General features: G+C 59.9%; 5 protein-coding genes across 5 annotated transcripts; 1 reads left to right on the top strand and 4 right to left on the bottom strand.

Moving 5' to 3' along the window:
* Positions 1-37: 37 nt before the first annotated feature.
* Positions 38-2,280, bottom strand: ECHS1 (enoyl-CoA hydratase, short chain 1). The gene is made up of 8 exons (XM_064716509.1): positions 2,148-2,280; positions 1,308-1,505; positions 1,109-1,236; positions 931-1,030; positions 746-850; positions 549-668; positions 395-462; positions 38-284 (listed from the first exon to the last, which is right to left on the bottom strand). Exons 1-8 carry the CDS (start codon positions 2,263-2,265, stop codon positions 219-221), a joined length of 903 nt encoding a protein of 300 aa, XP_064572579.1. The 5' UTR covers positions 2,266-2,280; the 3' UTR covers positions 38-218.
* A 307-nt stretch (positions 2,281-2,587) lies between these two features.
* SPRN (shadow of prion protein) lies at positions 2,588-3,771 on the top strand. The gene is made up of 2 exons (XM_064716512.1): positions 2,588-2,659; positions 3,067-3,771. Exon 2 carries the CDS (start codon positions 3,074-3,076, stop codon positions 3,485-3,487), a length of 414 nt encoding a protein of 137 aa, XP_064572582.1. The 5' UTR covers positions 2,588-2,659; positions 3,067-3,073; the 3' UTR covers positions 3,488-3,771.
* Position 3,772: 1 nt separating this feature from the next.
* On the bottom strand, positions 3,773-7,004 carry MTG1 (mitochondrial ribosome associated GTPase 1). The gene is made up of 11 exons (XM_064716507.1): positions 6,594-7,004; positions 6,449-6,513; positions 6,221-6,325; positions 6,059-6,139; positions 5,792-5,848; positions 5,140-5,230; positions 4,999-5,060; positions 4,761-4,857; positions 4,567-4,648; positions 4,338-4,450; positions 3,773-4,245 (listed from the first exon to the last, which is right to left on the bottom strand). The coding sequence occupies exons 1-11, from the start codon at positions 6,706-6,708 to the stop codon at positions 4,148-4,150; spliced, it is 966 nt and encodes a 321-aa protein (XP_064572577.1). The 5' UTR covers positions 6,709-7,004; the 3' UTR covers positions 3,773-4,147.
* A 125-nt stretch (positions 7,005-7,129) lies between these two features.
* PAOX (polyamine oxidase) lies at positions 7,130-10,058 on the bottom strand. The gene is made up of 7 exons (XM_064716505.1): positions 9,579-10,058; positions 8,764-9,256; positions 8,484-8,686; positions 8,031-8,286; positions 7,828-7,940; positions 7,592-7,749; positions 7,130-7,299 (listed from the first exon to the last, which is right to left on the bottom strand). The coding sequence occupies exons 1-7, from the start codon at positions 9,721-9,723 to the stop codon at positions 7,159-7,161; spliced, it is 1,509 nt and encodes a 502-aa protein (XP_064572575.1). The 5' UTR covers positions 9,724-10,058; the 3' UTR covers positions 7,130-7,158.
* A 1,073-nt stretch (positions 10,059-11,131) lies between these two features.
* On the bottom strand, positions 11,132-18,963 carry LOC135449463 (lipase member M-like). The gene is made up of 10 exons (XM_064716506.1): positions 18,935-18,963; positions 17,981-18,092; positions 16,881-16,998; positions 16,401-16,599; positions 15,587-15,696; positions 15,130-15,275; positions 14,050-14,196; positions 12,810-12,881; positions 11,473-11,538; positions 11,132-11,365 (listed from the first exon to the last, which is right to left on the bottom strand). Exons 2-10 carry the CDS (start codon positions 18,083-18,085, stop codon positions 11,132-11,134), a joined length of 1,197 nt encoding a protein of 398 aa, XP_064572576.1. The 5' UTR covers positions 18,086-18,092; positions 18,935-18,963.
* Positions 18,964-25,504: the final 6,541 nt, after the last annotated feature.

The following is a 25,504-nucleotide window of genomic DNA, read 5'->3' as shown; positions in this document are numbered from 1 at the left end:
CAGCCAAGGCAGGACCTCGCAGCAAGGATGCCCCATGTCCCAGCAGCACCTAGAAAACCCTTTAATAGCGAAGGCCGAGGCGGTCCCCACTGCTGGCTGTCACCCCGAGCATGGCTCGCCGACGGGTCCCGGTCCCCTGTGCGGGGTAAGGCGGGGGTGGGCGGGCTGCAGGAGGCCGTGGGGACCTGCACCACCCCAGGGACCTGCAGCTGCCCGGCTCAGCTGTCGGTGAACTTGGCCTTGCGCTTCTCCACGAATGCCGTCATCCCCTCCTCGCGGTCATTCTGGGACAAGCAGAGAGGGAAGGTGACAGTGAGCCTCGGGGGGGGCTGCAGTGACCCTGCTGTCCCTCATGCCACGAGGGATGCCTGTTATCCCTCATCCCCCTACTCACGGTGGCAAAGGTGGCGTAGAAGAGGCGCTTCTCTGTCCTGTTCCCCTCTGTCAGCGTCGTTTCGAAGGCTGAAAGCAAGGGAGAAGTTGGGGAGACCCCTCTGCCTGGCGCTGCAGCCCCCCCAGGGGGTTCCCAGTCAGCCCCCAGCCCCTACCAGCATTGACTGACTCCTTTGCCATGGCAGCCACCAGCTTGGAGTTCCTGGCGATCTTCTCAGCGCAGGCAATGGCTGCGTCCAGCAGCTTGTCCACAGGGTAGACCTTGCTGACCAGACCTAGGACGGGCAGTGGGACATGGGGGGATGGCTCTCTGCCAGACCCCTGCAGTGCCAGGACTGTCACACAGCCCTACCTGCCTCCTTGGCCTCCTGTGCTGAAATCTGGTCCCCGGTGAGCACCATCTCCATTGCCAGTGACTTCCCCACTGCCCTGGTCAGCCTCTGCGTGCCACCAGCACCTGGGGCATCGAGGGGAGAGGTTCAGAGAGGGCTCCCACCCCAGCTGGGATGGAGGCCCCTGGCAGGTGCTGCTGCTCACCTGGGATGGTTCCCAGCAGGATTTCGGGTTGCCCAAACTGCGCCTTCTCCCCGGCGTAGATGATGTCGCACATCATGGCCAGCTCACAGCCGCCTCCCAGCTGGCATGGGGAGGCACAGATGGGTCAGGGGTGCCAGGGTGGGGACAGGGGGTGCAGGGAGGTGTGGGGGGCACTCACGGCGTAGCCATTGACGGCGGCAATGATGGGTTTGCGGACCGTGGCGACCTTGTCCCAGCCGGCCAGGAAGCCACCGCGGTAGCACTGCTGGAAGGTTTTTTTCTGCATCTCCTTGATGTCTGCGCCAGCTGCAAAGGGAAGTGCAGTGGGACTCCAATCCCCTCCAAAACTCTGGGGTGAGCAGAGGCCACGGTCCTACCTGCGAAGGCTTTCTGGCTGCCGGTGAGGATGATGGCTCCCACGTTCGGGTCGCACTCCATGGCCTCCAGGGCCCGCCCCAGCTCCGCCATCAGTCCCTCGCAGAGCGCATTGAGCGCCTGCGGCCGGTTCAGCTGGATCAGCCCCACGTTCTTCATTGCGCCCGTCTTCTGCACCAGCAGGTACCGGAATGGAGCCCCTGCCCGCCACAGCAGCACTGCCCCGTTAGCCACCGGCAGCCGGGCACCGGGCGGGCCCCGGCCGCACCCCGCCAACCGTCACTCCAGGCTATTTAAAGGCGACCTTGGTGGCGGCGGTCACCGGCAGCAGACGGGACGGGCTCGGAGGAGCTCCCAGTGCCACCCTAGCCCGTGAAGATGAAACCCCGTGACCACCCTGTGCTGGGACGGGGTGCACAGTCCAGCGGCCCCGGTGCCGGGCCGCAGTGCCGGTGCCCTGGTATGCAGCACCGCTGCCCATACATGGCGCAGGGCCCCGGTGCCCGGTGATGGGCTCTGGAGCGCAGCTGCGGAACCACGTGCAACTCGCTGGGCACAGGCTCGGTGCCGGGACTCTACCTTGTGCTGGGTCCCGGTGCCCGGTGCTGTGGCCCCGGTGCACAGCCCAGAGACTCGGTGCCCGGCGCTGGGACCGCACACGGAGTAGGGACGCGGTGTCCGCTGCCGTGGCCTAGTGCACAGCCCAGGGACCACGAGCAGGTCGATGGGCACTGCCCGGGGCTACGACCGTGCCCGCTGCAGGGACCCGGTGCCCTGCGCTGAGCACGGGGCTGGGCCAAGCCCACCCCCCCGCGGTGCCCCCCCGGTGTCCCGGTGCTCACCGTCGCTGCAGCCCCGAGCGCCGCAGGGGGCGCGGAGCGGCGGCGGAAGGCGCGCTCGGGGCAGCGCAGTGGCGGCGGCAGCAGCGGGCCGCAGGAGCGCTCGCAGCGCGGCGGCCATGGCGGAGCGCGGAGCGAGCCCCGCCCCTCCCGCCGCCGCCCATTGGTGCAGCCGGCCACTCCCCGCCAGGCGCCGTTCCCATTGGCCGAGGCGGGGCGAGGGGCGGGGCCGAGCCCCCCGGGCCGTGTGAGGGGGCGCTGGGGCCGCCCCGGGCGGGGGTCCCGCCGTGCTGCCCGCGGGGCTCGGCGGGCCGAGGCGGCGGCGTGCGGGGGGTTTAGAGGCGCCGCGGGGAACGGGGAGGGAAGGGGAAAGGGTGAGGAGCGGGGATTCCCCCGCCGCACCCCGCGCGGGGAGTGGGGGGGAGTGCGGGGGGCGCGGCGGGAGCGCGGCGGCGGGAGCGCGGCCAGGGAGGAGCGGAGAGGAGCGGAACGAGCCGGCGGCATCCCCGGGTCCGGTGAGCCCCGCGGCTGGGGAGGGAGGGGAGGGCGTGTGAGTGTGCCCTGCGGCGGGGTGTGTGCGAAGCCGGGGAAACGCGTGGGCGCGAGCGTGTGCGGGAGCGCCATCCCCACGGCTGTGCGGAGCGTCACCCGCAGGGTTCTGCGGGGCGCAGAGCGTGTGCGAGTGTGTGCGGGAGCATCATCCCCAGGGCGTGCGGGAGCGAGCGTGTGCAGGAGCATCATCCGCAGGGGTGGGGGGAGCGCGTTTATGCAACGCGGGGTGGTGCGTGTGCCGTGACACACGCGTGCGCGGCCGCAGCACACGCCACACGCGCAGCGGGACGCGGCGGTGCGCGGTCCCCGGCCCCGGCCGGGCGCGGCTGAGCGGCGGGGCTCTCCCTCCCTCCCTCCCTCCCTGCGGCAGGTGCGGGATGCGGCGGAGCGCGGCGGCGTGCTGGGCGCTGGTGCTGCTGGCCGCCACCTTCTGCGACACGGTGGCCGGCAAAGGTGGGCGCGGCGGTGCCCGTGGGGCGGCCCGCGGCGCGGCGCGGGGGGCGGCCCGCAGCCGGCCGAGGGCGGCCGTGCCCCGGTACGGCTCGGCCGGGGCGGCCCTGCGCGTGGCGGGGGCGGCGGCGGCGGGAGCGGCGGCCGGCGTGGCGGCGGGGGCGGCCCTGCGCCGGGCCCGGCTGTCCGGAGAGCTGCAAGCGGGTGACGGCGTCGAGTACCGCGACGGCAACTGGACGGCGGCCGCCAGCGCCTGGACCTCCGCCGCGCCGGCCGCCGGGAGCCCGCCGAGCCGGGCGCTGCCCTGGCTCTGCCCGCTGGCCGCCCTCCTCCGCCGCTGATGGATTGCGGGGGACTTGACTGTGCCCGGTGCACCCACGACTCCGAGAGGACCGGCCGCCCCCCACGGGGCTGAGCCCCACGCCCCGGGCGAGCAGCGGCTCCCGGGGATACGGCCACCCACCGCCGGCGGGGCAGGACCCCCGCGGAAGACTCTCCACGACCACCACCCCTGCACACCGAGCCAAACCCCGCCGGCTCGGGCACCCCTCCGCACCGCGCCCCTGTCCGTGGCCTCGCCGTGTCCGGAGGCCGAGGAGGCGGCAATAAAATTGGGCGAAAGCAAGTGTGGCTGGATGCGGGGCGAGGGGCGGGACCCTGGGATGGCCAGAGCTCGGCCCCTGCCCACACAGGCTTTATTTCGGGATGGAGGCTCCAAGGCAAGCCAAACCCAGAGAGGAAACAGCTCCCTGGCGAGGAAGCAGCTCTCCAGGTGCCAGCCGGAGGCACCAGCCGTGCCCCAGGCTCTCCATGGGAGCACCACAACAGCGACACCACAGGGCATCTTGTCCCTGCGGCCTCTTGCCCAAAACCGGGGACAGCCCTGGCAGAGCCACCTCAATCACACCCCATGGCTCCCTGCTGAGGTGTCCCCAGCTCCAAGGGGCACCAGGGTGTCCCCAGTCCCCACGGCTGCCGGCAGTGCCTGTCCATGATGGGTCTCAGTCCAGTGTCACCCTGCCCAGGCGTCCTGCTCGGAAGTCCCGCAGGAACTCGTAGGCAGCAGCTGCGTAGTTGAGCATCATCATGTTGACATTCCCTGGAGGTGGGAGCAGATACAGGCGTGTCAGTGCAGCCTGGCGCTGCCCTGGAATCCCCAAAACTCTCAGCCCTGCACTCTGGATCACCCACCTGTGCCTGTGAGCACCTTCACCTTCTGTGTGCGGCCCTGGCTGAGGGCCACGTGCTTGAGCAGGGGCTCGATGTGGTCGCAGGGCTGGGCCAGCCCGTAGTGCTGCACGTACCTGCCAGAGGACATGGCTCACACCCCCAAAACTCCCTGGGCAGGGCATCTCCATCACCCATGGCATCTCCATGACCATCTCCATGACCCTCTTGGCACCCTTCCCTGCTGGCTCACCTGAACTGCTGCTGCTTGTTCAGGGTGTACAGCAGGTAGTCGGCCATGACGTCCTCCCCCACCAGGTGGTCACGGATGGCTCCTGGAAAAGAGGGTCGAGCCCCAGCTTCCCTCAGCCCTGCCTAGCCCTGGCCAGCCCTCCTTCCAGCCCTCACACACAGGGGGTGTGAGCAGCAGTGTGACCCCAGCCTCACCACACAGTGCCAGCTTCATGCCTGTCTCCACATCCCCCAGCCGGGGGGGCAGCACGCCGGGGGTGTCCACCAGGTACATCAGGGGCTTCTCACACACCTGGCACGGGCAGGCAGGGCTGCTAGTTAGCACCACAGGGCTAATGAGCGAGGCACTGAGCCTGAGTTAAGCTCTTGCTGCAAAGGGGACTTGAGCAACCCCTCAGTGAGCCTGGAGCTTTCCTGCATGCAGGGACGGTACCTGGATCCTGGACAGCACTGCCTTGGTGATCCCTGGCTCTCCCCCCACCGCAGTGGCTTTGCCTGGGGGCACAGACACAGTCAGGGACACGGTGGCACAGTGCCCAGCTGCCCCCCGAGCCCTGGCACCGTGCAGGAATACCCTTCTTGAGGTGCAGCCTCCGCAGGGAGTTGATGAGCGAGGACTTGCCCACGTTGGGCACGCCGATCACCAGGATGTTGTGCTCGGAGCTCTGCAGGCCAGGGAGACACGGGCAAGGAGCAGCTGGTCACCAACCACCCCCTGCAGCAGCAGGGAAATATCCCAGGGTTTGCCCTGCCAGGCACTTGTGGCACATGAGGGAGCAGCCTCATCCCTTGGCTGGAGAGGGGGTGACCCTCCCTCTGCTCTGCACTGGGGGCAGCCTCACCTCCTGCCTTGGGGGCACCACAATATAAAAGAGATGTAAAGCTGTCAGGGAGTGTCCAAAGGAGCAGAGCACACTGAGGTCAGACCTCACCAAAGGCTGCAGCTCCCATCTCTGCTCTCTGGGACAGGGACAGGACCAGGGAATGGCTGGAGCTGTGCCAGGCTGGAGATCAGGGCAAGGTTCTTCCTCTAGAGGGTGCTGGGCACTGCCCAGGCTCCCACGGCCCTGAGGCGGCCAGAGCTCCAGGAGAGCCTGGACACTGCTCCAGGGATGCCCAGGGTGGGATTGTTGGGGTGTCTGTGTGGGGCCAGGAGCTGGACTGGATGGTCTTTGTGGGCCCCTTCCAACCCAGGATGTTCTGTGCCCCCTGTGCATGTGCCTCACCTCGGCCCTGTGGTAGCGTGGGCCATCAGCCACCAGCCTGGCAACCATGGGGACAACCTGCAGAGGGACAGGGCTGTCACTCTGTGCCCTGGCTGGCAGCAGCCACTCGCTTGGTGACACTGCGCCAGCAGGATGTGCACAATGGTGGCTGAGCAGAGGACTCAAGGAAAGGGAAGGGGGAAAGCGAGCAGCCAGCTGGAGCACCGAGGGCACTCCTGGTGGGCTGGTAGCTCACCAGGGAGCAGGGCTGGGCTGCTGCCCCATTACCTTCTTGACATTAACATCCCGCTGGCAGTCAGTGAACACTACGTGCGAGCATCCCTGCTGCCTGAGCTGCTCCAGAACCTCCTGCAGGACGGGAGGAGGCACTGCTGTCACCCACCTGTGACACTGCCACTGTCACCCGCCCTGCCCTGCCCCGGCGCTCACCGGCTGCCGGCGGGGATCAGCCAGATCCACCTTGTTCAGCACCAGGACGTGAGGGCGGATGCCCAGCGCCTCCTGCAGCGCGGGGTTCCGGCCCGACAGCGGAATGTGCCTGCGCTAAGGACAGTGACCGCAAGAGCGTAGCGGGAAGGGGAGGGAGAGGAGGCGGAGAGGGACAGGGGTGGTCTGGAGGGACAAGGGGCAGGGTTGTCCGGCAGCTATGCAGGATATCCGAGCGTCGTGCACCTCCACCAGGCAGTCGGCGCGGCGCAGCGCCAGCCGCATCTGCCGCAGGCCTGCAGCGCACAGCACAGCGCGAGGTGAGCGCTCGGCGGGGAGGCCGAGGAGCCCGACCCGCCGCGCTGCCGCCGCTCACCTTTGGCCATGTGTCGCGGGAACCACGAGGCCACATCGCGGCCGCCGAACTCGAAGCGCTCCCGGAACGCTCCCGGCGCCGTCCCCGCCGCCCGCAGCGCTGCCCACACCCGCATGGCTGCGGCGCGTCACTTCCGCCGCGACCGGAAGCCGCCTCAGTGACAGCCATGGCGGAGCCGCCGCCGCCACCGCCACCACCGGGGCCTCAGGGGGGTCCGTCCGCGCCCCCCGGCGGCACGGGGAGTGCCGGGACCCGCGGGGGGCACAGCGTACCCCCTGCAGGCCCCGGAGCGCCCCCCGGCACTCCCCGTGCCGCCGTGCCTGAGCCTCAGCCTCAGCCCCCTTGCCCACCTGCCCCGGAGGCTCCCCCGCGGCCGGGCCCGACGCAGGACCCGCTGGACGATCCCCGCTACACCATCTCCAGCACCAACTGGTATTGAACCGGCAGCGCCCCGCGGAGCCAGCCCCGCCGCACCACCCCGCCACCGAGAGGAAGAAGCCGCCGGCGCGGAGGTTTCTCAATAAAGGAGAGCGAAGGGCAAAGCACCGCGGTTTATTTCGCCGCCTCAGGACTGAGGCGCGGGGACGGGCGCCTGGAAGAGCTGGTTGAGCCGCTCGGCCTCTCGCCACCCCGAGAGCAGCGCGCCGTGGGTGGTGGAGTAGAAGGTGCGGTGCGTGGCCTCGCCGGCGAAGAGGAGCTGCAGGGGCTGCGAGAGGCGGGGGATGAGCGCAGGGGCCGCGGGCTGCGCTGGAACAGCCTCACCCCCGCGCTCCGGCACCGCCGCTTTAACAACCCCCTAAGGGCACTTCCCCTTCCTTAGGAGCCGCCTGCCCATGAGTTTTGTGGGAATGCCCCCTCCCCCGTGGAGCTCAGCCGGTGACCCCAGCACTGGTGAGCCCCGCAGAGGGTCAGCAGTGCCACCTCCCTGTGCTGTCCCCACCGCCGTGTGTCTGTCTGTCTGTCTGTCCCCGCCGCACCCCCTGGGGCTGAGTCCTCACCCGGGGGTCGCGGGGGTCCTCGGGCAGGGGCTGTGCGAGCACATCGATGTCGTCCCCCGAGCTGCCCACGGCCACGTAGCTGTAGGAGCCGCGCGTGTAGGGAGCGCTGTGCCAGCGGGAGCGCAGCACGCTCCTGGGCGCGGGCAGGTCCGGATTCCCTGCGGACGGAGCTCAGGGATAGGATCGGGAGATCCCCCCGGGGCAGCGGGCGGGGCAGGGCGGGGAGGGGCGGGCACCTGTCATGGTGCGCAGGACGTGGGTCATGGCGCTGAGCACCTCGGCGTCGCTCAGCGTCTCCATGTGCTCCGACTCCTTCCCCGCGATGAAGCCGCACAGGACGTGCCCGTGGCTGGGGCGGCAAGGCGGGGCTGAAAGCTGCTGCCCCCTCCCCGTGCCCACCCGGGAGCGGCCCCGATGCCCCAAATCCCCCGTCACCTACTGCTCTGGCGGCTGCAGCACCACGAATCCGATGAGCTTCTTGAACCAGTTGGCCTCCAGGTCAGCGTCGGGCTCCTCCAGGGGCGACTCGTCCTCCCACACCACCTCCAGGAGCTGCTGCTCGGGCTCCCAGAAAGGCTGCTCGAACTCCAGGAAGATCTTGTTGTTGGTGCCGAAGCCCAGGTTGCGAATGGCCTGTGCTTTCCGCTCGGGAAGGGGGGGCTGGAAGAATTCCTGGTGCCGTTCCTTGAGGAAACCTGCAGCCACAAGTTCGGGCAGGCAGCGGGGAAGCTCTCAGTGGTGGCTGAGGTGCTCTGAGCTCCCCAAACCCCTTTCCAACCTCTTCCCAGCGGGAGAGGGGAGGCTGGGAAGGGGCTTGGGCAATCCCTGCCCTCCGCTCGCCCATCTGGCCGGAGGGCAAGGGCGGGGCAAGGGAAGGTGTTGGTGTCCTCACCCAGCGGGACGGTGACGATGACGTGGTCAGCAAGGAAGACATCTCCATCCTCGCACTCCACCCGCACGGGGAAAACCCTGCCGCCACCGTCGCCTTCCCCTCGGAAGGAGCCTTGCCAGTGGATGGTCCTCACGGCCTTGTTGAGCAGCACGGTGCCCTCGGGCAGATCCGAGAGCAGGCGCTCGGCCAAGCTGCTGTAGCCGCTGTGGGAGGAGTCAGCGCTGGGCACGGGCCGGCCACGGGTCGCTCCTCGCGTCCCGCCGCGGAGCCCCGCGCTTACCCTGGGAAGGTGCAGTCCAGGCCGGGCAGCGACACGTACTCGCCGAAGGGCTCCAGCCCCACCAGGTCCATGCTGTGCGTCCCGCTGATGCAGCACTCCAGCTTGAGGCAGGCGGCCAGCACGGCCAGCTGCAGCCGCCGCGCATCCTCCTGGCCCCCCGCCATGGTGGGCACCGTCCGGGCGATCTCCGCCCGCACGTACTGCCCCACGCTGGGCCACGGCGGCTCCTTGGAGCCCTGGAAAGCGCGGGTGGAGGCCAGCAGGGCGTAGAAGAGGTCGCGGGCTTCGCGCACTGCCTGGGCATTCAGCACCTTGCCCGAGCTGCCGTAGGTGACGGACGGCAGCGGGGGGTGGCCGCCCCCCTCCACCCGCTGGTTCTCCTCCCGGGCGGTCTCCGGGCCCAGCAGGCCGTACTGGGAGGCCAGGCGGAACACGGGATTTCCCGGCGAGGGGCCGTGGATCCAGTGTGCCCCCATCTCCGCCAGCCCCGACGCTGCCGGGAGGGAGGGACAGAGGGAGAGCGGGTCACGCCGAGCCGTGCCCGGGCAGAAGCGCTCGAGGCGCAGCGGGACCCCGGTGCCCCGGAACGGCCCCCGCTGCCCCCCGTGAGCGGCTTCCGTTCGGTGCCCGCGTGCTCACGGGACCGGCCACCCCCGCCACGTGTCCGGCCCACTCCGGACCGGCCCCACGGGCCGGGGCTCAGGTGCGGCAGCTCCCGCATCCCGGTACCGCCGCCCCCCGCCCCGGCCCGGGCCCGCCCCCCGGTGCCGCCCACCCCCGGTTCCCGCAGCCTGCCCCGGCCTCGCCGCCCGTACCGAAGGGGCGGGTGCAGACGCGGCCGCCAACGCGGGCCGCCGCCTCCAGCAGGCGGAGGGAGCCGTGTCCGCGGAGCCGCTGGGCCGCCCCCAGCCCCGCCAGCCCCGCGCCCACCGCCACCACCCGGGGCCCGCTGCCCTCCATGGCCGCCCGCGCCGGCCGGTACCGCCCTCCGCCGCCGCCGGCACCGCCCGCCGCCAACGGCACCGCCCCTGGAGCGGCCCGAGCCCCGGCACGGAGGGAAGGAGGAAGGAAGGGATGGAGGGAGGCATGGATGGGGTCCCGGTGCGGCGATGAACCGGCTGCCCGCACACATGGAGGGCAGGGCTGGGAGAGGGGACCCCCCTGGAGCAGGGGCAGCCCTGGGACCACCTCCCCACGCTCCTCCTCTCCCCATTCTGCCCACGCTCATCCACCTCATACGGTGGCGGCCAGCCTGGCGAGGTGGAGGAGCAGTGGGTGCCCACGGCCCCGCGGTCCCGCCGCACACATCCCAGCAGAGCTGCCCCAGGGCCAGTCCCAGCGCTCCCGCCCACCCGTGATGCCCAAACCATCATGGATACAATAAAGCTCTCCACTCCCAAGGCTGTCTGGGGTTATTTTTGCCAGCAAGAGTTCCTGCCCACTGCCCAGGGGCTGGGTAGGGTGCTGGATGTACTGGGATACTCCCAGTTGGGACCCTTGGAGAACCCACCAGCTGGCCCTGTGTCCCTGCTGCCAGAAAATATTCACATGCAAGGAAGAGCTGTGAGTGTCAAAGCACAGGCTCCTGAAACCCCCTTTCAGCATTTATTTAGGATGGATTTTCCCCACCTCCGGGTTTGCAGCAAGCAGCAGGGTGGGATAGGCTGGGGACGTCAGCCTGGAGCAGCTTCCTGGGGGATGGCAGCCCTGCAACCCAGCCCAGGGCATTTGGGGTCAGCAGCTCCCAGGGATGAGGGATGATCATTCCCAGTGCCTTGGTGCTGAGCCAAGCAGCCACTCCTGGGGACCTTTGGCCGCTGAGTCCCTGCCCACATATGGAGACCTTCCACTTCCTGAGGACTTGTCTTGGGGAAAAAGGATTCTCCAAATCCAACCTGAACCCCCTGGGGTGCAATCTGGGGCCAGAGCCCCTGTTGCTGCTGCTGCCAAGAAGGGTTTGGCCCCATGCATCCCCTGCATTCCTTTGTGTGCATGGCTGGGGGCTGCTCTCAGCCTGTCCCCCCACAGGCCCAGCTCCTCACAGGCTGGCTGCTCTAATCCACAACCCACCGTGGGGTCATGGCAGAGTCCCCATGTGTGTCCCTGGCTCAGCACCATCATGTTGGGACCCTTCCAGCAGGGCTGGTGGCTCCTGCCTGCTCTGACCCCGGTGGCTCTGCCTCAGCTGACCCCGGTGCTGCCGGTGTTTGAGGAGCTCCCAAGCAAGGAGGAGAGACCCAACAACCAAAGCACCATCACCACAAGCGTGTCAGGCCAGCAGGAAGGAGGGGACAGCAGGGATTGTCCCAGCCCCTCCTGGGGCTGTCTCAGCTGAGGGACAGGGGCCAGGCCGCCGGGAGCTGCCGCTCTACCGGGAGCCCTCCATCAGGCTCAGCATGCTGCTGTAGAGGCGCCCGGGGGCGTCCAGGCCCCACACAAAATCCCAGTGGTTCCAGTCGGGGATGTGGGTGTAAGTGACGAGGTGGCTGATGCGTGGCAGCAGCTCCAGCACGTCCCTCCAGTCAGCTGCCCAGTCCTGCCCTCCCGACCACACTGCTGTAGGCACCGGCATCTGCTCCAGGGGGTACAGGGGCGGGGTGTCCTGGGGGACACGGGGGGCTCTCAGGGCTCAGGGAAGCCACTGTGTCCCTGCAGCACCCTGGAGAGGCCCCCAGCACCTCCAGCTGCCAGCACGGCCATGGATCCTACCTGGTGGTACCGAGCGCGGTTCTCGCTGCCGTAGTCAAAGGCTTTGAATTCTCCGGATTTTATCACCTGGGGAGAGAGGGGGAATATGCTGTGGGGGGATGGATCTGCTGGGAGAGGATGGATCTGTGAGAGGATGGATCTGTGGGAGGATGGATCTGCTATGGGAGGATAGATCTGTGAGAGGATGGATCTGCTGTGAGGGAGAGGATGGATCTGCTGTGGGAGGATGGATCTGTGGGAGGAATGATCTGCTGTGAGAGGATGGATCTGCTGGGACAGGATGGATCTGCTGTGCGTGAGAGGATGGATCTGTGAGAAAATGGATCTGTGAGAGGATGGATCTGTGAGAGGATGGATCTCCTGGGAGAGGATGGAGCTGCTGGGAGTGAGAAGATGGACTTGCTGTGGGAGGATGGATCTGTGAGAGGATGGATCTGCTGTGAGTGAGAGGATGGATCTGCTGGGAGAGGATGGATCTGCTCCTGCATCTGTCTCACATCTCCTGGCCCCCTCAAGGCACCCATCATGAGAGCGTGCTCAGAAAGTGTCTGTGGAAGTCCCTGCCCTCCTGTGCCCATCTCCAGCCATGCCAGCTGGCTGGGGACAGGCAGGACAAGGAGAGGTGTTGGTGTCCTCACCCGTGGGACGTTGCAGGAGGAGATGACATTCCACCTTTTTTAACAGGGTGGCTTTGTGACCCCTGGCTCCATGCCTGTCCCCAGCCATGGGCTGACAAACCAAGGTGCTCCACGTGATTCCTAGGCTGCCCTGGTGCTCTTCCCTCTGGAATCCTGCTCACCACCAGCTGTGTGTGCAGGGTGCTGCTGCAGCTCCTCCAGCACCCTGATTGTCCTTTTCCAGCCTCCATTGCCAATAATTTGGCTCTGCAGGGAGGCACATGGGTGGGGTTCTCCATTTCCAGCAGGGCCTGAACTCTGCTGAAGCTGCAGAGTCCATCTCCAGGGTGTCCAGGCCCCCTTTGGACAGGGGGAGATGTTGTTGGCTCCCCATTTTCCTCCTCATCCAGTTCCCCCAGCCTCTCCTTGGGCTTCATGGTGTCCCCAAGCTCTGCTTTGGTGACTCCTAGTGGGGTCCAACACCCATCTGTGGCCTCCCCATGCTGTCCCTTGTCCTGCCTGGCCCAGCACAGGACACACAGTGTCCTGCAGTGTCCCCTGGTCCCCAGAGGCACCAGGGCAGCTCATCCTGCACCCAGCACCGCTTCTGACTTCTTGCCTTTCCTTTCCCACTGTCTGGGACCCCTGAGCTCTCGTGCCTGCCCTGGCCCTCAGTGAAGGGCCCATCCCAGGGGTGTGTGTGTGTGTCAGGGGTCCTACCTGGGCCCAGTGGATGATGTTTTTGACAGAGGTGCCATCTGGATAGTGGGATGTGTACACATCCAGCCGTGTCTGCAAGGAAACAAATCCCACTGAGGGTGCTTTCCAGCAGGTGGGAGGGGAGTGGCAGCTGCCAGGTGTTTCCCAGAGCAGCCACTGCTGAGTCACACTGCCTGAAGAGCTGGATCTGATTTTCATTAAAAACCCATTGCTGTGAGGCAGCACGGGGAGGAGAGTGATGGGGATGAGCTCTGTGAGACACCTTCCCTGGGCCCAAGGCTTCAGTGACTGCCTGAGCTCACCCAGAGGCTGCTTCAGCAGGTGGGTACAGCAGGGGCTGCGCCCCAGGCTGGTCACAGTGATTCAGAGGTGCTGCCAAGGGCCACCTGGCTGTAGCCATGATCTTTTCCGAAAAATCCCTTTGCCAGGATTTTTCTCCTGAGAAGCTGAGAAGCCTCAGAGGAAATGAAAAACATTGATTATCTGCTGCTGTGGAATGCAACAGGTGCATCTGTGATTGGCCCATATTGGTTGTTTCTAATTAATGGCCAATCACAGTCAGCTGTCTCAGACTCTGCGCGAGTCATGAGCTTTCCTTTTCCTTTCCTTTTCCTTTCCTTTTCCTTTTCCTTTTCCTTTCTCCTTCTCCTTTCCTTTCCTTTCTTTTCCTTTTTCCTTTCTTTTCCTTTCCTTTTTCTTTCCTTTCTTTTCTTTTCTTTCCCCTTTCCTTCTCCTTTTTTTTTTCCTTCTCTTCCTTTTCTTCCTTTCCTTCCTTTTCCTTTTCCCTTCTTCCTTTTCCTCTTTCCTTCCTTCCCTTCCTTCCCTTTTCCCTTTCCCTTCCTTCCTTCCCTTCCCTTCTCCTTCCCTTCCCTTCCTTCCCTTCCCTTCTTCCTTTTTCCCTTCCCTTCCCTTCCCTTTCCCCTTTCCTTCCTTTTCCCCTTTCCCTTTCCCTCCTTTCCCCTTCCCCTTTCCCCCTTTCCCTTTCCCCTTTCCCTTTCCCCTTTCCCCTTTCCCCTTTCCCCTTTCCCCTTTCCTTTCCTTCTCCTTTCCAGCCTTCTGATGAAATCCTTTCTTCTATTCTATTAGTATAAATTTAATCTATATATACCATAAAATGATAAATCAGCCTTCTTGAAGCACGGAGCCAAGATTCTCATCCCTTCCCACGTCGGGACAGCCTGCAAACCTCCCCCCTGCCCACGGACAGTGACCCTTGTCCCCGCTGGGATGGCACACGCACCATGTTGAGGTTCTTCTCGTTGTAGCCCCCCAGGAGGAAGAGGAGGTTGGCACAGGGCCTGTGCAGCAGCGTGTGCCTGCAGAGCTCGGGCAGGAAGCGCCACAGCCTCCTGATGCGCAGCGACGCGTCCGTCCTGCCCAGCAGCAGCTGCGGAGCAGAGGGACACGCTGAGGGTGCTCCTGCCTGCCCTCCCTGCTGCCCAGCCCCACCAGACAGGGAACACCCAGGAATCGAGCCCCTGCCCCATGGAGATGTGCACAGCTCCTTGGTGCTGACTGAACAAACGCCAACGAAATCAATATTCACAGCTCTCCTCTTTCCCACCACCTCCCCCAAGAATAGGATCTGTTTTTCATGGAACCAACACAGCAAAGCTGCTCTTCTCCAGGTGTTGGTCTAGGGCCCCTACAAGTGCCCTTGGTGCAGTAAGGTAGAAAAATTATAAAGAAAAGCCTTGTAAAATCAAGCCTGCTCTGGGTGGCCTGTCATTTATTCTAAGGGAAGCTAGTGCTGTGCAAGTTCCCATGTGAAGCAATCCTGGGGTGAGCAGTTCATTAACATAGCAATCTATCACTGGATAAAAAAACAACCAGCACCTGTATAAACTCTTTTTACACAGACAAAAAAATTAAAATTACCTCTTCACAAACAACTTTTCTTGCATGTACACACACCAGTCGTTTGAGTGAGGGTAACAACTTGTTAATTACCAATAAAAGTAATTGGCAAGAAAGCTCCTGACCAACTGGAGCCACACATGAGGTCTATAAAACTGTATAAAAAGGAGTTATGTGACTAAAGAAGGGGCTTTTCCCACCATGAAGAAAATGGAATCCTGTGTGATTTATTCCCATGTGCCCCCAAATAAAGACCATGTGTATCCTACAGATGGGAAGAAGAAATGCACTCAACAATCCATCCAGGACTGTGTGTGTGCCTGAATTGTGTCTGTGCTAATAAACCAGCAGGAATTAACTGTTTTCTGTTGCACCAGGGAGCCCCAGGGGCTGTGGCTGGGCATGATCCCACCTCTAGAGCCAGTCAGTTTTGGGGCAGAAGGGTGTGGAGTCAATCCCTTACCGGAATCATCTGGAGCTTGTTGTCCACAAGGAGCTGCATCTTCATGAGTGGACTTCTGCTGTGCTTCAGTGACACTGCTGGAGCCAGGGCAAAAAACATTTTGACTTTCTGAGCCAGTTCGGGGATGGATGAAAACGCAATAAACGCTGAGAAAACAGAAAAAACAACCTCAGGCTTGCTCCATCTTTCCTCAGGTGCTTATCTGAAGGCTCACTTGGACCCCGCTCTGTTTAATTGATTATCTCCACTTGGAAATCTGAGATCTGTTGCCACCTTCTCCTGCTAAATGTTGGTGCAAGAGATGCCCAAAGGGAGGCACGACCTTTATTCCCTTGGCTGATGGGACACGTCAGTGGTTGTTAAGCCCACAAGTGGGGGAGTCCTCTGCTTTCTGCTGACAAAAACACCAAAATGGAATTTTTTGAGTCAAGGTGGTGGGTGACCCTTTGGAACTCACCAATTGTGCAGCCCTGGGAGTATCCAACGTAGTGGAGCTGCTTCTGCCCCGTTTTCTGCAGCACAAAGTCGATGGCAGCCGGCAGGTCGAACATTGCCATCTCATGGAAGCTGCAACACAGGAGGGGGATGCTGCTTGTGGGGCAGCAGCTTCCCCTGAGCTGCCTTGCATTGCCCAGCTCCACATCTGGGGCTGATTTTCCAGGGGGAAATTCCTGGCATGGATCCCTCCTGCCATGGCATCATCCTGCCCTGAAAGGGCTTAGCCCTCCCACAGCTGTGGTGAGCAGTAAACAGACTGTGCAGAGAGCCTGGCCAGCATTCCTGTGCCATACCCAGCTCCCACCAGGATTGCAGCACCAGCTCTGCTCCCTGGGATGCTCTTTCCCCCTGGGGAATGCAGCACTGGCTCCTGTTGTGTTGGTGGGAGGTGGTGAAAGGCAGACCTGCCGTGTGAGGTTTTTCTAAAAGCCTCTTCATGAGCTTGGGGGTTCTGCTCTGGAGAGGCAGCAGCAGCTTAAGAAAGGGGCAACAACAAGGTCTAGGAGCAGGGGAGGTGGCAATGACACTTGTGGCCAGCTCAGTGAGGTCTCTGTGATGTCTCTGTGTGTCCCCACACAGGTGGCAGTGCCCGTGCACTCAGCACTGCAGGGAGGAGCTGGCACCGTGTCAGCAGGCAGGTCTGCTCAGGTGCCCCATCCTCAGTGCCAGGGCTGAGCTGCCCTGACTTGCCTGCTCAGAGGCCCCCACCTGTGCCTGGAGCTCGGTGACAGGCAGAGAGCCTCTGCCAGGCTTTTGTAACATCTCCAGCCCACCTGAAATCCCAGAATTCCACCTGGTCGGCTGAAAGGTGCTGGTGTCTCCGGGACCAGCTTGTCCCTCGGCTGTTTGCCAGCCACACATCGTAGCCAGAGTCTGCTAGGATGAAGCCAAGGCTGTTGTTGGCCAGGTTTTCCACCCAGTGGCTGCCTTCTCCAAATATCCCGTGCTGGAGAAACACCACTGGCTTGGCCCCTGGGTGCAAAGGAAACAGCACATTTCGTTGGAGCACATTTTCTCTGTTCACTCACCCCAAATTAAGGCCAGTAAAGCCTCAGCCTTGCATTTCCCAAGCAAAATGTGCATTTTGGCCATGTCTTCAGCTACAGCTTTGAGTATAAATTGGAGAAATCCCACAGATTCAGTCTTTTTGCTTTAACAATGACTATTCCCCCAGCCTGTCCAGCTTCATCCATTCCCCTGCCGGCATTCAGAGCTTTTAGTTTTGGCTGTCTCAGACTGAAATCAAGCTGTACCTCTGTTCTTAGGCTTTTCTCTTCCATGAGGAATCCTGTTCAGGTGGATGTAGTAGCCATCATCAGTCAGCACTTCATACTCCTCACTGGGGTACCCTTTGTGGCAGATGATTTGGCTCTGGGGGAAGAAAAACCCAGGTGGGAAACATTCTATGGTGAAGGTGCTTATCTGACTTGAGGAGATAAGCACCTGACTTTTACCATCTGACATGGTAAAAATGAAGTTCTGGGATGTGGTAAAACTGAAATTGTGGGACATGGCTTTGCCCAGGCTGTCTCTGGATCAGCTGAGGACTTTTTGTGGCTCTGTCCAAACCCTGCCCCAGCGACCTGCCCAGGGGAAGGGGAGATGCTCAGCCATGGGTGAGAGGGGAGCTGGCGGCCGCAGGGCTTGAAACCATTGAAACCAAAAGGATTTACTGAAACCATTGAAACCAAAAGGATTCACTGAAACCATTGAAACCAGAAGGATTTCCTGACGCCTCACCCCGCCTTACAGACGGCTGGCACCGATTTCCTGCCACACATGTCACATCAGGCTCCCGGTGATGAGCCGGGCTGATAAGGTGCTGGGGCAGAGGGATGAACCTGCCGAGCTGGGCTGACTGGAAGGGCACTGGGATAAATCCCACAGGAGCCATGCAGGGCTCCCAAGGCTCTGCCTGAGCTTTATTCTTGCTGAAAACTCCACAGACTGGGAAAATCCAGCTGTGGTCCTGCCCACGGGTTGCTTTGTTATGAAGGTTGGCAGGAAAGATTTAAATGCAGTTTAAAGATTTAAATGCAATTTTATCTTATAACCCAGGTTCAGAGCCTCTCAGGGCTCACCTGGACATGGCCCTGAGCGACTTGCTGTTATTGAAGGAGAGGAGCCATGCACAAATTTCTACCCTCTGGGGAGATATCTGATCAAATCCAGTCTGGGATTATCCCCATCTCTAACTGCCCTGCTGTAATTGCATTAATTCTGCTGGGAGGAGGAGCTGGTTAATGATGTTAATGATGCAGCCCAACAGCACCAGCCCTCTCCCAGCCTCTCTGTCCTCCAGCTGAACGTGCCCAAGCCTTCAGACAGGGAATTCAGAGTTCTCCTGGCTTACAACGTTCATGAGAGCCTCGGGGTTCAGAGCCTTCTTCTGCTTGCTGGCGCCTTCGGAGCTGCTGGGTGCTTGGAGGAGGAGCAGGACTGCCATGAGCAGCCACATCTCGTGCCTGTGTGAATAATAACAGCGACAGCAACAGCAAAAAATAATGATAATGATAGTAATAATAGCAACAGGAGCAGCAGCAAGAGCGACAACAGCAAATCCGGTAGCGCCAGTGATGCTGTTGTTGTTGTTATTGTTGCTGGAATTGATGTGAATGTTTGTTTCTGCTTGGTTGGGATGTGTTAGGTTCCTCACATATCTGGAGATCACATACCATTTTCTGGGTTGGGAAAGTGGAGGGAATTCCCAAATTTTTAGAATTTTTTAGACTGTACAGACAGGATCTGGTACTAGGCTGGAGCCTTTTTTATATTTTTAATGGCAAGAAGAAGAGAACCAGCTATGCAAAACAAGAACTAAATCAGTACTGGGATAATCCCAGACTGGGTCAGTTGTCCCACAGAAGGAATTAACCTAAAGGGGGAGTTTATGCTATGGAAATAACATGTTTAGTGTGGCTGGGCTATGACTCTTGTTTATACTTTTTGTGTTTCTCTATTTCTTAGCTTTCCTACCCAAACCCCACTGTAAACAGATCCTATTTTTCAGATCCTATGAGTAAAACTGGTAGAGCCTCATAGGAAGGCTATTGCTTAAATCAGTGCAGCCTGAAAAAAAAAACCCAGAAACCTTTTTGATCACCTTAGCTGCTCCTGAGCTATTAGAGGCCTATTTAAATGCACACAGTTAACATTACAAATGATTCCTGATGTTTTGCCAGGCTCTCAAAAGTTAGAGCCCAACTTCAGCCCAGCAGCATGAACTGTGAATTTCTCTCTGCCTCCCTCCTTCTGCTCCCACACCACAAAGACCTTCCTACCCTCTAAATACTCCCAGCAAACCTACCTGTGGTGTCACCAAGCTGTGAGATAAGACCAAAAATTAAAAAAAAAAAAAAAATCGAGTGATGCTTTTCCCTCGCTGGGGACAGCTCCAAGAGGACACAAATCTGAAGGACAAGGAGGGAAATAAGTTACCAGGCAGCTCCAAGAGGACTCAGATCTGAAGGACAAGGAGGGAAATTGGTTACCAAGCAGAGCCCTGGCGCGTCTGGCCAGGCTGCTGGTGGCAGTGCCAGTGGCTCTGTCATCACCAGAGTTAAAAGGAGCGGGCTGTGTCAGAGCCCAGCCACGCTGGCACTCGCTGTTCACGTGCCCTCCAATTAACAGATGGGTGCTGATCACTCCTGGGGCACCTCCCTTCATGGGAAGCTTCTGGTGGCTTTGATTGCGGTTCTGCACAGGCAGCCGGGCTGGTGTGCTGAGGAATTCCAGCTATGGAGTTGCAGCTTAAGCTCTTGATAGCCAGGGTGGGAAAGAAAAAAGCCAACAAGCCAAGAGAGAACAAACAAACAAAATAAAAGCCAACAGGTTTTCTTGGTAAAGGGTCATTTCCTAACTCTCAGGGTAGTTTCCTGTCTCCCCGGGTTATTTGGGAGAGTTCCTGGGGCAACAAAATCTTGGTCTGAACTGATGCCTTGAGAAGGCTGACCTAGAACAGAGCTAAAGAATAAAGCAGGGATTTATTAAAAGGATCTCCTCCATGGATCCACCTTGGGCAGCACAAGAGCCCAGCCAGGGCTGCACCCAAGGTGAACCAAAATGGGCACAAAATGGACACCTGGTCATGGGGTCTGTCACTGTGATCAGTTCTGCTCCATTTGCATATTGGAGTTAATTGTCCAATTACAGCTTTAGGTTATGAAGTCCCATCCTGTTTGTTTTTCTCTCTTCAATTCACCATTGTTTGTGCTCTTGGGCCTGAGATTTGGATCATTTGCCCTTGGTCCCCAGCTAGAGCAGGAATTGTTTTGTCTCCCTGCTCTGTGCACAGAGCTCACCATCCCTTAGTGTGAAGCTCAGAGCTACACACTAAAGCAGCACAGAATCTGAAAAATATAAAAACTTAAACCCAAGGCACCATTCTGAAGGCTTCACTCCCACCTTTCCAAAGCCTCAGCAGCATGCTGAGCTCCCCAAGGACAGCTCAGGCCTCCCTGCCTGCCTGGATGGCAGACACTTGCATATCCCTCCCCTCATGAAAAGTGACAGTAAGGTCCAGGAGTGTCATGTTAGCAAAGAGCAATTCACCAAAGCTCTGTAGAACTCTCTGGAAAAGCTCCAGGCTGGAGGTCCCACCAGCAGCCAGAGGTACAAGGCAGAGCTGGAGCAAATTACCAGCTTTGTATGAAGAATTACAAGTCAGGAGAGGTTAAGTAGAATAATAGTTTGTCACAGGGTGAAAAGGTAGAATTTTAAGGTTTTTAGAATGGAGGTTCAGGGTCCCAAGATGGAGGAATTTGGGTGTGCCCTGCTCTTCCTCTTTCTCCCTCCTAGCCTCCATCTTCTGGGTGATGCTGGCACTTTTGGATTGGTTTAGAGCAGAGATAGACTGTCTAACATGCAGGCTGGCCACTCAGCCTCTTATCCAGTCTTCTCCCAGGTGTGCTCATGCAGAGGGTGTCACATGAGGCTGTGAGGGCTCACAGCTGTGTCACATCCCTCCCAGGGCACAGCAGTGTCACCCTGCTGCTGATCCATCATTTCCCACCTCACACAGGGCAGCAGCACACACAGGAGTTGTGGAGGGGAACACAGGCAGGAGAGGTGCCTGCTGTTCCTGCTCTGGGCTTTTGGAAATATCTTCCTTCCTCTGTGGGCAGGAAAATACCACTGCAAAGAGTCAGAGAATCATGGAAGGGAACTTATATAGGTTGGGAGGACCTTAAAGCTCATCTCATCCCACCCCTGCCATGGCAGGGACACCTTCCACTGTCCCAGGCTGCTCCAAGCCCCGAAGTCCAGCCTGGCCTTGGGCACTGCCAGGGATCCAGGGGCAGCCACAGCTGCTCTGGGCACCCTGTGCCAGGGCCTGCCCACCCTGCCAGGGAACAATTCCCAATCCCCAATATCCCATCCAGCCCTGCCCTCTGGCACTGGGAAGCCATTCCCTGTGTCCTGTCCCTCCAGTTCCCATTGCAGGGTCCCTCTCCAGCTCCCCTGTGTCCCTTCAGGCCCTGGAAGGAGCTGTGATGTCTCCACACACCCTTCCCTTCTCCAGGCTGAGCATTCCCAGCTCTCCCAGCCTGGATCCACAGGGGAGCTGCTCCAGACCCCCTCAGCATCTCCATGGCCCTGCTCCAACAGCTCCATGTCCTTCTGACGCTGGGAGCACCAGGGCTGTGCACAGGTGGGGTCTCACTTGAGTGGGGCAGAGGGGCAGAATCCCCCCTGCCCTGCTGCCTTCTCACCCCACTACTCATTCTCTAGTGCAGTTACTAACTAGTAGTAACAGTGATAAATTAATAGTAGTAGATGTTGGAAAGGCAGCAGAGACTTCTCTGGCATCCCCAGGCTGTGGAACGAGGCCATTGGAGCAGTGTGTCAGTGCTGGGGTGAGTGTGTGATTCAGCACCTGCGGTTGTTCCACCTCTGGTGGAAGGACAGAAGGTGCCAAAAAAAAAAAAACTAGCTGGATTTTTACTGAGGAACTCTTGTGTGGCTTAGTCAAAGGGAGGAATGAAAGTCCTCAAACCTTTGAGGACTTGAAGGAGGTTGGGTTTAGATGGGATTTTGGGAAGGAATTGTTCCCTGGAAGGGTGGGCAGGCCCTGGAATGGATTTCCCAGAGCAGCTGTGGCTGCTCCTGGAAAAGGGAAGCACAGGGAGGTAAGGAAAGGAAAATCACAGCTAAAAAAACACCTTCATGGGGTTGGAATGTTGTTGGATAAAAGGTGTTTTGTAGGGAGCTGGGATAAGGGAATGGAGGGATGGGACACAGGGAATGGCTCCCAGTGCCAGAGGGCAGGGCTGGATGGGATATTGGGAATTAGGAATTGTTCCCTGGCAGGGTGGGCAGGCCCTGGCACAGCTGTGGCTGCCCCTGGATCCCTGGCAGTGCCCAAGGCCAGGCTGGAGCACTCTGGGACAGTGGAAGGTGTCTTTGTCATGGTAGGGGTGGAATGAGGTGATCTCTAAGGTCCCTTCCAACCCAAACCACTCTGGGATCCTACATTCTCAGAGGGATGTGTGTCCAGGTGTGACATGGAAGGCCAAGGTTTCCATCCAATGAGTCCTGGACTCTGCCTGAGTCCCAAACCCTGTATTATTCTTGGCCTCTGAGGCCCTTAAGAATCAAAATTTACACCTTCTGCTGTGGTGTGTTGCTTGTTAGCTTCACCCTTCTCAGCCATCAGGCAGCATTGCTGCAGGATGCCTCTCATGCTCTCATTTGAGGCATCACAGGACTGCAACCCCACCTGCTGCTGGCACAACAGGAAGGGAAGCAGCCTGTGGGATCAGCTGTGTCCCCAGTGCTGTCCCTCAGGTGCAGGTCTGCTGCTGCTGAGTCACCTCCTCTGAGGCACACGGGTGCAATCAGCACCTCCTCACCTCTGGGACTGGGGTTAATCCTGCCCTGGGCTGTCCATGCCCACCTTCCTCAACTGGCCTGCTGCTCTCTGCTTTGTTCACCAGGACCTCTCAGCTTGGATGGTAATCTGCGTCCTGAGCAGTCCATGCCACTTCCTGCTGCTGGAGCCTGCTGTCTCTGCTGCTGTTTCACCAGCACCTCTCAGCCCTGGATTGGTTAATCCTGCTCTCCATGCCCACCTTCCTCAGTGGGCCTGCTGCTGCTGCTGCTGTGTTTCCCAGACCTCCTCGCCTGGCATGGGTAATCTGCTGTCCATGCCACCTTCCCTCAGCTGGGCCTGTGTGCTCCTGCTGCCCCTTTCCACCAGGACCCTCAGCCTGGGATTTGGGTTAATCCTCCCTCTCCATGCCCACCTTCCCTCAGCTGGAGCCCTGCTGCTGCTGCTCCTGCTGCTGTTTTCCACCAGGCACCTCCTCAGCTCTGGGATTGGGGTTAATCCTACTGTCCTGAGCTGTCCATGCCCACCTTCCCTCAGCTGGGGCCCTGCTGCTGCCTGCTCTGTTTCAGACTCATCTGGTTTGGGGTTATCCACCATGCACTCCCTCATGGCCCTGCTGTGATTTGGGTTTAACCCCTGCTTCCTGGGTACCTGTCTGCTCCATTCCCTTCCCTCAGCTGGGGCCCTGCTGCTGCTCCTGCTGCTGCCCCTTTCCACCAGGCACCTCCTCAGCTCTGGGACTGGGGTTAATCCTGCTGTCCATGACCACCTTCCCTCCAGATGGTGCCCTCTGCTCCTCCTGCTGCCCCTTTCCACCAGGACCTTCTCAGCTCTGGGATAGGGGTTAATCCTGCTGTCCTGAGCTGTCCATGCTCACCTTCCCTACTGCTGGAGCCCTGCTGTTCCTCCTGCTGCTGCTGTTTTCCACCAGGCACCTCCTCAGCCCTGGGATTGGGGTTAATCCTGCTGTCCATGCCCACCTTCCCTCAGCTGGGGCCCTGCTGCTGCTGCTCCTGCTACTGTTTTCCACCAGGACCTCCTCAGCTCTGGGATTTGGGTTAACCCTGCTCTCCTGGGCTGTCCATGCCCACCTTCCCTCAGCTGGGGCCCTGCTGGCTGCGTCCTGGCTTCTGCCACCTTATCCCTCGCTGCACCAGACTCTCAGCTCTGGGACTGGGGTTAATCCTGCTGCCCATGCCCACCTTCCCTCCAGATGGTGCCCTCTGCTCCTCCTGCTGCCCCTTTTCTGTGCCCAGGTGCCTCTTGCCAAGGGTGAAGCAGCCACAAACCACCTGGCCCTGGCATCCTGAGCTGGGAAAGGGAGCAGCACCCTGCTGTTGGCAGTATGAATGCCAGCTCTTGTGCAATCCCTGCCAAATAAACACAAAACTGCCTTGCAGTAACCTTGGAGAACACTCAGGTTGAAGAACCTGGTGAGTCCTTATCTGCTCGTGCTTTTCCTGGTTTAAAGTCCCTTTGGCTAGGCTGGGCTGTCTCTGGTTTGCACATTTATAGGGGTTTTGCCCGTGCTGGAGTTGCACAGTGGAGCTTGAGGAAAGAGCTGATCTTTTCACAACACCTTGTTTGGGTTGCTCATGCAATCATTCCATTCTCTCTAATGAAATGGAATAAACAAAAGCATAAATGTGGGTTGGGAAATAATGGAGATGTGGTCACTGGTGTTTCTTCAGTAATTCCTCCCCTGTTCCTGTGCTCAGAAGAGCCCAGAACAACACTGAACTCGTTGTACTTCTTCCCTGGTTTCTCTTCATTGGCTTTAAAGTGTATTTTACAGCTGAAAGAGTTTGGTTTGTGCCTGAACAGACCTAGGAAAACATGAGCAAAATTTCTCAGTAAAGAAACACCCACAGTTTTCAAATTTGGTGCCATGGTGCTCCTGAGATTATTTCCCAGCATACTGGAGACAAACTGATCTGGCTGAGCTTTCAACACCTGTTTGTGAAGTTTTGGAGAAAATTACATCTGATTTTGATTTCAGCTAACTTTCCATGGCCTTATATTCCCACCTGCTTGAAGTCCCATTCCAAGAAAATGCAAATCTTAAAACCAGAGTCTCTCTCTCTCAGAGGTTCATCTAACAAACTCAAAAGAAAATTTGAAAATTACACTGGAAATAACATGGGAAATTGCTGTGAGTTCCTGAAATAAGAAAGCACAGTGCTTTCAACCAAATGAAAAGCCTGAATGTACTCAGCAATGCCTCTGGAAATCGTTGTCAGGCTGTAAAGGATCAAAAAGACGTGAAAAGGCAGCACGCCATCTGTCATAACTCCACGAAACCTTGTCCTAGATTAACTCTGGGACAAATCAGTTTCCAAACAACCCCACGGGCCAGCACGTTGCTTAAAGCAGACACCAGAGCAATCCTTGGGCTGCTTGCAAAAGCACCACCTCTCTTCAAGCCTGTGCATGTGGGAAAGAGCCTGTGCTCCTCTCCACGACTCCTGTGTGTGCTGCTGCCCTGTGTGAGGTGGGAAATGATGGATCAGGCAGCAGGGTGACACTGCTGTCCCCTGGGAGGGATGTGACACAGCTGTGAGCCCTCACAGCCTCATGTGACACCCTCTGCATGAGCACACCTGGGAGAAGATTGAATGAGAGGCTGAGTGACCAACATCCTCCCCACGTGTGGCTGAGGCTGCTTTGCCCACACAGGGAGGAGAAAAGGGTGGTGGAGGCTTTGTGGGTGAATGGAACACCATGGACTGAGATATGTGGGACATTGATCTGTTGGAGCAGATCCAGGGGAGGCACCAGGATGGGCAGAGGGATGCAGCAGTTCTCCTGGGAGAGATGGGGGTGTTCAGCCTGGAGAGGAGAAGCTCTGGGGTGACCAAATTGGGGCCTGAAGGAGATACAAGAAACATGGAGAGATTGTTTAAAAGGGATGGAGTGCCAGGACACAGGGAATGGCTTCCCAGTGCCAGAGGGCAGGGCTGGATGGGATATTGGGAATTAGGAATTGTTCCCTGGCAGGGTGGGCAGGCCCTGGAGCAGCTGTGGCTGCCCCTGGATCCCTGGCAGTGC

Source organism: Zonotrichia leucophrys, chromosome 6 (genome assembly GCF_028769735.1).
Source record: "Zonotrichia leucophrys gambelii isolate GWCS_2022_RI chromosome 6, RI_Zleu_2.0, whole genome shotgun sequence".
Lineage (NCBI taxonomy): Eukaryota > Metazoa > Chordata > Aves > Passeriformes > Passerellidae > Zonotrichia > Zonotrichia leucophrys.
This window is presented reverse-complemented; position numbering and strand designations above follow the sequence as displayed.

Bases quoted from the DNA above. Each gene is read 5' to 3' on its own strand.
- MTG1 (XM_064716507.1), bottom strand. From the start codon at position 6,708: ATGCGGGTGTGGGCAGCGCTGCGGGCGGCGGGGACGGCGCCGGGAGCG. The intron at 6,140-6,220 runs GTGAGCGCCGGG...CCCGTCCTGCAG, and splicing joins CTGATCCCCGCCGGCAGCCG to GAGGTTCTGGAGCAGCTCAG. The intron at 4,246-4,337 runs GTGGGTGATCCA...TCCCACCTCCAG, and splicing joins GAAGGTGCTCACAGGCACAG to GGAATGTCAACATGATGATG.
- LOC135449463 (XM_064716506.1), bottom strand. From the start codon at position 18,085: ATGTGGCTGCTCATGGCAGTCCTGCTCCTCCTCCAAGCACCCAGCAGC. The intron at 16,600-16,880 runs GTACAGCTTGAT...CTTTGCACCCAG, and splicing joins AGAAAAGCCTAAGAACAGAG to GGGCCAAGCCAGTGGTGTTT. The intron at 11,539-12,809 runs GTAGGACCCCTG...CTCTCTCCCCAG, and splicing joins ACATCATCCACTGGGCCCAG to GTGATAAAATCCGGAGAATT.
- SPRN (XM_064716512.1), top strand. From the start codon at position 3,074: ATGCGGCGGAGCGCGGCGGCGTGCTGGGCGCTGGTGCTGCTGGCCGCC.
- PAOX (XM_064716505.1), bottom strand. From the start codon at position 9,723: ATGGAGGGCAGCGGGCCCCGGGTGGTGGCGGTGGGCGCGGGGCTGGCG. The intron at 7,750-7,827 runs GTGCCCGCCCCT...CTCCGTCCGCAG, and splicing joins CGTCCTGCGCACCATGACAG to GGAATCCGGACCTGCCCGCG. The intron at 7,300-7,591 runs GTGAGGACTCAG...CGCCTCTCGCAG, and splicing joins AGGACCCCCGCGACCCCCGG to CCCCTGCAGCTCCTCTTCGC.
- ECHS1 (XM_064716509.1), bottom strand. From the start codon at position 2,265: ATGGCCGCCGCGCTGCGAGCGCTCCTGCGGCCCGCTGCTGCCGCCGCC. The intron at 1,237-1,307 runs GTAGGACCGTGG...TTCCCTTTGCAG, and splicing joins CAGCCAGAAAGCCTTCGCAG to CTGGCGCAGACATCAAGGAG. The intron at 669-745 runs GTAGGGCTGTGT...TGCCCGTCCTAG, and splicing joins ACAGGAGGCCAAGGAGGCAG to GTCTGGTCAGCAAGGTCTAC.